Source organism: Setaria italica, chromosome VI (genome assembly GCF_000263155.2).
Source record: "Setaria italica strain Yugu1 chromosome VI, Setaria_italica_v2.0, whole genome shotgun sequence".
Classification (NCBI taxonomy): domain Eukaryota; kingdom Viridiplantae; phylum Streptophyta; class Magnoliopsida; order Poales; family Poaceae; genus Setaria; species Setaria italica.
The window spans coordinates 19634853-19644328 of NC_028455.1; the positions used below are offsets into that span (position 1 = coordinate 19634853).

At 46.8% G+C, this 9476-nt stretch overlaps 1 protein-coding gene across 1 annotated transcript; it reads left to right on the forward strand.

The window, feature by feature from the left end:
• Positions 1-4108: 4108 nt before the first annotated feature.
• On the forward strand, positions 4109-9089 carry LOC101753986. The gene is made up of 14 exons (XM_004973189.4): positions 4109-4355; positions 5215-5399; positions 5499-5720; positions 5801-5937; positions 6040-6318; positions 6467-6615; positions 7123-7187; positions 7311-7379; positions 7459-7632; positions 7717-7853; positions 7931-8215; positions 8349-8491; positions 8577-8642; positions 8732-9089. Coding segments are annotated over exons 1-14 (2010 nt in total). The 5' UTR covers positions 4109-4353; the 3' UTR covers positions 8829-9089.
• Positions 9090-9476: the final 387 nt, after the last annotated feature.

Consider the following 9476-nt stretch of genomic DNA (forward strand, 5'->3'; position numbering starts at 1 on the left):
CTTCTTTCCTTGTCGAGAAGAAGGGCCCGCATCCCGGTCCTCACGCTTGGCCTTGCCCTTGTCCTAGCCGTCACTAAAAACTGCCCCGACCGCCTCCTCGCCGGAGGCGTGGTTGGTGGCAATATCTAGCAAGTCGCGGGTCGTTTGAGGGTTGATGCAGCCGAGCTTGTGGACCAGGGATTTGCAGGTCGTCCCAATAAGGAAAGCACTGACGACGTTCGCATCGATGACATCAGGGAGGGAGTTGCAAGGCCTAGAGAACTGCGAATGTAGTCTCGCAGGGACTCGTCAGGCTCCTGATTGAAGCTTTTGAGGTCCCAGGTGTTTCTGTTGGGATACGAGGTAGGCTACACTAGCGCAAATCAAAATTTCTACCGCGTAAAACTAGGAAGAACTGCCGTATAAGGAACACGGGATTACCACTCGACGCACTACTGGTGCGGAAGATGTAGATATGCGTCGATGCAGTGAAGACGATCACGTAGTCGTACGTAGTCGATCAACGTAGTCGTACGTAGTCGATCACGTCAATGTCCAGCAGCTCCTCAGCAGCTCGTCCACGTGCAGCAAGATCGCCCCCGGTGCCGCGGCTCGTCATCGGCTTGTCGTGGCTCGTCGGCGGCTCGTCCAAGTGCTGCAGGCGCAACACCTCCAAGGTATCCACACGTGCAGGGCGGAAGCGTCGCAAGCCGGACTGCTAGATCCGCGAGTTGCAACAGGTGAGGGCGTGGGAGGCGCGGCAGGTGTGTTTCGCCAAAGAGGTGTCAACCCTAGGGCGCCCCCACCCCTCTATTTATAGAGGTTCCTAACGGGCCTCTGGGTCCGAGGCCCATTAGTACTTCTAAACCTAATCCAACTCGTATCAGATCCGAATTGGGCTTCCAGCCCCTTAAGTGTGTGACCCTATGGGTTCGGATACGTATAGACATGGCCCGAGTACTCCTACTCGGCCCAAATAGTCGGTAGCGGCCTCTAGCAAGACGTGCCAACTCCTATACGCACACGAAGATCATATCAGATGAACCATCACAACATAATATACATGCTATTCCCTTTGCCTCACGATATTTGGTCTAGCTTCAAGCCGACCGCTCTTTCTCGATCCTGTGATTCGGAATCCCTTTGTAGGTTAACTCTTAACCGTACGTAGCATGGCCATGCATTTTCGGATCCGATCACTCGAGGGGCCCAGAGATATCACTCTCAATCAGAGAGGGGCAAATCCCATCTTGATTGACCATGTCTCATAGCATGCTTCTTGACAAACCCGAAAGCTACCTTTATAACTACCCTGTTACGGCGTAGCGTTTGATAGCCCCTACGTAGGTCGATCCACATCTAGAATACATGCGACAATCTCAGGTCTAAGGACAAAGCGTATATGTTGTTTAAAGAGAGAACTACTTCTCGTGTTGGGTCAGTCCTAGCACATGTCTCCACATGTGTCCACATTATTAGTTCAATATCTCCATGTCCATGACTTGTGAAACATAGTCATCAACTAATACATGTGCTAATCTAATTTTCATGTGTGTCCTCACACGAACTCCGACTAGGGACAACTTTAGAATAACCATACAAGTAAAGAGTTTCACATACAATTCACATAATTGCAAATCAATTCAAGTAGCCTTTAATGGATATTCAATGAACACAATATACAAATCATGGATACAAATGGAATATCATCATCTCTATGATTGCCTCTAGGGCATACCTCCAACAGTTCCCAGGATGGACATAGGTCCCCTGGAAGTTTCCCTCAAAGACCTTTTTGAGGTTTTCCCAGTGTAGATGATGTCGGGTGGAAGGAACTCGGGCTAGGCTCGTACGAATTCCACCAGATAATGGGGAGGTGCTGGATGATGAAGAGGTCATCATCAACACCGTCGGCTCAAGAAGCGAGCCGATAGTCTTCAAGCGACACGCTGGGGTTTGTCTCCCCTGTGTACTTGGCGATGTTGGTGGGAGGCTGGAAACACTATGGGAAAGGCGCGTTCTGGATGTTTCGCCTGAAGGCCTGAGGTTCCGATCCATCCAGGCTAGGACTTCGGGCATTGTCTCGGCCATTCTGGCGGCGGACGCGCCTCGGGTGCGCCTCTTCGCACTCCTCATCGGAGCGGTCACGCACCGCGTCGGCTGCCTTTGCCGCCATATGGTTGACGTCAGCTTCGTGCTGCGCTAGACGTCGCGCATGAATGACACTGCGCGCGTCACAGTTTGGCCCAACCCGTTCATGCACAGGCTGGCACTGCGGCGCCGGTGCCGGCGCATGGGCAGGCTGAGGTGCTGTCGCGGCCCTACGCACGGCGCGACATGGCTCTGGGGGAGAGTAAACTGAATGATTCAGTTGCTGCACCCCATCATCCTCGTGGGGCAAGAGACTGAGTGCTGCTGACGCGAAATAGAGCTCTTCGCCTGTTGTATGGCAGCGGTTTCCACCAGCGCCCGGAGGTTCCAGTGGATGGCCTGCTCCTTGGGGTTAGTTGGCTCAGGAAGGCTGCGTAGAAGCATTGCAGCGGCAGCGATGTTCTGTCCAGCCCGAGTGAACTGTGGGGGATCATCTTCGCCAGCCATGGTGTTGCTCTAGACCTGACGGGCGTGACCCTGGGCCCCGCTTCCTGGGTTGCACGCATGAGGCACAGAGTGGTGCGCCGGGCGCGCTAGCGGCGACAGTGGCTGCGCAACTGACAGGCATTGCCGTAGTGCGACGCCATGCGCCTGAGCCCGCACCTGTGCTTCTACACGATGGTCCGGTAGGGTGTGAGCCTCGGCGGATTCTGCCACCTCGGGGACCCGTTCCGGGGCGTCTGCCATGGTGCACTCCTAGGACGGGGGAGGATCGAGTGCCATCGCATCGCCATCGGTGGAGCCATCACTCTCAAGCGTCTCGTTGCAGAGGAGCTCGAGAAATGAGGCAGGGGCGTAGTCCGCCATCCCCACATACTCGCACGGGGGAAGAGATGGCATCATGACCCTCTGGAGGCCCTGCACGTACGCATCCACTAGGGACGACAGGCCGAAAGGAAAGAATCCTCGCGGCGGGTGTGGCACGGGCAACGAAGGCCTGCCAGAGAGCTAGCTGAAAGTGTTGATGAGCAAATACATCATGGTATCCATGTCGTTGTCCGTGGGGTTGGCGCCTAGCACGGACTTGATGCGGAGCGCAAGGGCTTCCACATTGAGGTTGTTGAGTGGCTCATCGGCGACGATGTGGGCCACCTTTCCCGGGGATGCCGGGGTGTCCACTTCCTCGTGGAGGTGAAATACACCGAGCTGGTCAGCGATGAAGTCCAAGCTTTCGAAGCGGAAGGCCTGGAGCGGTGCGAACACCGGTGGAATCCATGTCCCACCGAGAGCAGGAGCATGGAACTCCAGTGAGCCGAAACGAATTGTATCGCTGATATTCGCCATTCCGGTGATGATGGTGAGATGGGCGATCCGATGACCTAAGTGTACATGTGGAGACGATGACTGTGAGTAGATAACACTTGACGACGTGGACAAGAAAGTGTACATGTGGAGACGACGTAGACGACACATGGTTGAGGTCAATATATGGGCATACAAAAATCCCTTAGCTTTCTTTTGCCGTGTTGCAAATGAGCATTCTAGTAGCGTTGGTACATATTCTGCCATTCAAAGGTCTCAAATCGAAACAATCATAACAGTAGCACTGAAGTATCTCAAATTGGCAAAAATTATTCAATCATCACAAAGGAAGTTGAGCCACAATCTCAACTCGGTTCCTGTGGCGGCACTGTAGCGGCGGCGAGTGCGTGGAGCACTCGGTTCCTTTGCGGAGGATGAGGGCGATGGAGGAGAGAACTTGCACGGGCACCTGCTTGCCTGCTCCAGCGCCGGGGGAGGTCGCGAGCAGCAACAGCTGGCCCATGGCCATCACGGGCGCGGCGGCGGCGGCGAGTGCCCGGAGCACTCTGGATCCTTTCCCTTTTGCGCTTCCTGAATATGGGCCGCATCGATTCTATGGGCCAACGCAAGAATTGGACGGCTTCCGTGTTTATTTCGGCGTGCCGTCGGATGCCCAACGGACGTCATCGGCCGTAGGTACCGTCCCTCTGCTGTCTATCGTTATATGCTAGAGGATCTGGTTCCAGGACCTCCTAACCCTAGCGGAGCGTTCCCCAACTGCCCACTCGCGGCCGCACCTGCGCCGGGGCGCCGCACAAACACAAAACCCTACATCTCGACATCTCGCAGTCCGGTGGCAGCGACAAGCTAGTCTTGCGGGCGTACGTCGGCGGCTTCACGGTTGACAGCGACTCCGGCCTGCGGGGTGGTCGGGGACGCGTCTGACGACTAGCTAGTGATTCATCGAGGGGAAGTTGCGCGATGTAAGCGTCTGTTTACTCATTTGCTCACTGTTATAGTTGCAATTGTTCACGGATCTGTTCCAGTTGAGTTATACTCTACATCCAACCTGAGTTGGTTATGCTTGGATTGTTGCTTGTACGATGTGTTGGCCTAATTAAAATCACATGTACATGTTGTCTACGAGTAATGTTTATCCATCATACTCCCTCACATCTCAGAACCATCAGAGATTTTTGGTTGCGGTTTATATTTTCTAAAATAACCTTTAAGCTAACAACCATGCATATGTTCTGTTTTTTTTTTTCTATAGGGAAATTCAGACATCACAGATTTTGGATGGGGCTTGTTACGATCTGTAGCTTAACTTTAAGCTAACATCCACCTACATACGTTACAGCTTTTTCCTACAGCAAAATTCCGAATTCTCTTCTTTCTAACCATGTATGAATGTGGCCAGTTAAATAACTTTGTTTAGACTTGCCCACTTCATATTGGTTTGGTTGCTTTCTGTTATGTTTAGATTTTTTTTTTGGTGCTGTGCCCTTTCTGTCAATCTTAGCTGGCTGCTAGGAACTTGCTACCTGTGTTGTCACTTCTTCATTGCCAATTTGCCATACAACACCAAGTTTTGGATAGATTTGAGCCTTTTTACATTTATATGCAACGAATCAGGTCAATCTAGTACTGATTTTGAGCACATGCTTCGCCATTGTGTTATTGTTGATAGTATTATCAATGAACCTAATACCTTAAGGTTGACAAGGTGCTTCATTGTTTTGATTTCCATTTTTTTTTTTGGGAGGGGGGGGGGGGTATTATAAGCTTACAGAAGGGTCTTAGTTACTGTACTAAGCATTTGCATTTTTTTTTCTGCTTCAGGACTGCAAAGACCCTGCGGAACAAGGGGGGGACTACTGATTACACAAAAGGTGTGAGCAGGGAGCAGAGAGCCATAAACAGAAGGAACAAACTGGAGTCGTCACTAGTTTCAAGTGGGATTAAGTACCCAAAATCTTGTTCTGACAAGAGAGCCTGGAAGCGCATGAAAAAAGAGAGGTTCGAATGTGAGTAGTTGATTTGAATTTGCTGGTTCTTTCTTTTGTGGCCCATATTGCTCTAGCAAAGCACTCACTCAGTTGTGGTGTATCATGTTTATTAATCAGGTCGAAAGGCTCGTGAGGCATTTCGTAAATTTGAGGAGAATCAACGTGCTATTGCTGTGCAACGATTCGGTGAACCTTTTCGTGATAGAGAAGTTTCAAACATTGCTTTTGAGGAGAGGTCATTTGGTGAAATAGTCAAACCTGGTCAAATAACTTATCCAATCAGTACTAATTATGTTGTGGATTTGTCTTCCTTGGTCGTCTCGCTCGCTTTGTTTGATGGTGATTGTGCTACTATACTTTGCAATTTTCCTAAATTGCATTTAATCACCACTTGACATTTAAATCATGATATTGTCCAGGAGATAAGATGTTATTTGCATGCTCGGGCATACCTTTACCTCACGGAAGAACTAGAGAAAGCCTAACAACATTTGTGACATCAGCACATTTGGTTAGACAATTCAACGAGAATAGAAATAAAGATGATAAGTTGAGGGTTGGTGCTGCTAATCATTGTGTTCCTTGATTTTTCTTTGTATATTCAAGCTAACTGTGAACATTCTGAGCTTGTGCTTGTGTGCTGCTTTTATTTCTGTAGGTTGCAGTGCGCCTTCCTAATAATAGAACTACCGATGGGTTCTTAGGACTATATGATAAAGACATTGCTATCGTCACATGCTATGGCTTCCTAGGAGTCCGTCCTATAGATCTGGATCTTATGGCAACACCTTCACCTGGTGATAGTGTGCAAGCTGCTGGGCGTGCCTTCAACTCTGGCAGTTTGATGGCCATGCGTGGATCTCTGTATGAGAAACGCCACCTTCAAAACCTGGACCACCTCAACACTTGGGGTTCTGATAGTCAAGATATCTCTAAGGTATACTGTCGATTTATTTATTTATAACTTTGTGGCATGATGGAAAACATGGAACACGTAATTGCCTTATGTTATTGCTGGTCTAAAGGATCACCGTGTGCATTGAAGTAAATCTTTTCCAAACCTACCACTTTGCCTTTTGTTCTAGGCTTTACTTGGAGGGCCACTTCTGGGGTGCGATAATAAAATTCTTGGGATAAACTTAGATATTTGTGACCCTGGTGATGCAAATTTGAGATGCACATTCCTATCAATGGACTTACTTTGCAAACGCTTGAAGCATTTTCAGATACTCAAGTATGTCTTCTACACTTACAGTATTTATGGACTATTTCTTCAGTTAACCTGATTCATATTTGTTCCAAACTCTCTCTCCTAATCCACTTCCTGTTTAAGGTAAGCCATTTTTACTAGCAGCATTGGAGACTTAGGAGTTTTCACATGGTAACCTTTGGTTTGAAAATAATTTGGTTCTTCTTACCCCTCTCTACTGAAACCAGTTCCATTGCCAGATCTTATGATGCTAACTTAGTGCCCCTGCTTAATGTTTTGGTCTAAATTAGGAAGAATTAAACAATTCTTTGTGGCAATATGGACAATGCAACTTGTATTTGTGACATGAATATGCTCAATCCTCTCATCTTTTGTTGAATATTTATGCCTGATTCCAAGTCATTATTTCATACCTTTAATTCTTTCACAAGACAAGATTAGATTCATGTGTTGGTATGATTGGATTTTTTTTCCCTGTGTAGTTCCTGTGTTTTATTTTTGTCATAACAAGTCAACTATGTTTTATTGCAGTCCTAAAAAACTACACTTCCGTGGATATACGTTGCCTAAACATGTATCAAGCGTAGTTCCTTCAGGTGTGAACAATACTGCAAGCCATCTTCTAAAATGTTGCCTATGTATCATTGTGCGCAGAATACTATGTTACCAGTATCACACATATCATCTGAGGACTAATAATGATCTCAATATTGCATCAGGGTTTATGCAAACTATTTGCAGGTTAAAGTCCTGTGGTTATCCCATTCCACCACCTCTTGTGCTCGAATGTAAGTGTTGCTTTTGATATTGCTGTCATCTCCCTTTTGCTTTTTTGTACTTCACTTCTGATCTTCGTTCTTTAACTAGTCAATGGGCAATTGCTTAATCATTTTGAAGAATGCTTTGGTGAATTACTTCCTTGGAAAGGGTATCCCTATCATCAAACACCCCGTGGCTCTGGGGAGCGTGTCTGGAATCAACTTCCGAAAGAAATTGTGACAGATGTATCCCGTCGTGTTGTCTCACTTGCTTCATTCAATGGTGATTTTTCCAGCTGTGTGCTCCTTACTTTTCTGTGCTAGTATTTTATCTTCACTAACTAATGAGTAAACTTATAATGTTTAGGGTATGTGAGATCTTTTGCGTGCACAGGCTTGCTTATAAAGTGGCATGGAAGCAAAGCTAAGCACACTGTCATCCTGACTTCAGCCAGTTTGGTTAGAGGTCGTTGTAATGAGGATAGCATTGATAATAGCTTGACAGTCGGTGCTCCTTAGTCCTTATCATTACTTTTGGTCTTTTAAGTTTAATGATGGTTTGCTGAGCTTTCTCATTGCAGATTGAGGTGTTTCTCCCACCGAATCAACGTGCTGGTGGGACATTGGAATTTTATAATTTAGACTATAACATTGCTATTGTCAGTCTCAAGAAGAATTTCAGTGCTATTCATCCGGACGACATCTTCATTGAAAGTGCACAAAACTCATCTAAAAAGGTTGTAGCTATAGGGCGTGATGCTAAATTTGGTATATTAATGGCCGCAAGTGGTGAAGCGAAGCGTGGAAACAGGGGTTGCAAACTTGATTGCAAAGATGTTCAGGTGTCTACTTGTAAAATCAAGAAGGTACTGTCGTCAATCTCTCTTACTGTTCTTTTATATGGTAACCAGTTTAATCATATTGCATCTACTGAACTTATCAGGAATTACAAGTTTTCCAGTAACCTTGGGCCTTTTTCCTTTTTTTTAAAAAAACTAGGCTGGGATTGGAGGCCCGCTTATTAATCTTAATGGGAGTTTTGTTGGCATGAATTTCTACGATGGAAGCGGTGTAACTCCTTTCTTACCAAGGCACAAGATTGTTGAAGTTCTAAGTGGAGTGAATTCTTTACCATCAGAATGGTATTATTTTCATCTCAATGCTAACTGGTAGGCATGGCACTTATTTTATGAACGTTGACTGAAAAAAAATTATGTTTGATGACAGTGGATATAACCATCCTATACCTGTCAATGTTGGTGGTGGGACAAAGAATGGGATACAGAAAAACAGGTATTTCTTTCTGTTTCGCATTGCCACTTGTTTCTGTCTGCTTAGACTGTTGCCAACTTACATTGGGACAAAAACATATTGGATGACAGGTGGCCAGTGCCTGAGCCATATTGGTATCATGGCTCACTTGATGTGAACATTCGTGATCATCTAGGCGGCAAGCATATTGGGCGGCGTCTTCAGTAGACATCACACTGCTGGAGTATCTAATTGACCTTGTTCTGCTCATCTAGCTAGTATCTAACAAACTTTTGGTGCTGTTGCCGTGCTGTTTATATCTTACTAGTATTTGACAGACCTGTCTAGGATATATATGCAAGGTAGACTTGTGTTATTGTTGGGTTATTTATATATGTGACTTCGACTCTTGTAACTTACAAGTTGGTTCAAGGCTCTCATGGACCTTGTTATGCTCATCTAGCTAGTATCCAACAGACCTTTTGGTGCTGTCGCTGTGCTTTTTATCATACCAAGACTGTTGTAACTTACAAGTTGGCTCGAGAGGCGATTACGTCACGAGCACTGTGCCGTTGGTGCTAATCAGCTAGTTCCTGCTATGGCAATCTCGTGTGCTTTCCAAGAAAGTGGCTAGATGCTGGCAGCAAGGTTAGCAATTCTTCGTTCGAATCCTTGTATTCAGGTTGCATACTGAGGCAAAAGGATACCCTAGCGCGTGCACCTCGGCGACTTCCTCGTGGGTGTCACCCCAGTCATCTTGTGGATTTGTTTATGGTTCCTGGGAACTGATAAGCTAGGCTGTGTGAGTGTGTGGATAAGAGGAAGGCGTTGCTAGTCTTATTTTTCTTATTTAGTAATGCTACGTGCAAGTCGTCC

Coding starts and splice junctions, on each gene's coding strand:
- LOC101753986 (XM_004973189.4), top strand. Junction 7,854..7,930: donor GCATTGATAATAGCTTGACA/GTCGGTGCTCCT, acceptor TTCTCATTGCAG/ATTGAGGTGTTTCTCCCACC. Junction 8,643..8,731: donor AATGGGATACAGAAAAACAG/GTATTTCTTTCT, acceptor ATTGGATGACAG/GTGGCCAGTGCCTGAGCCAT.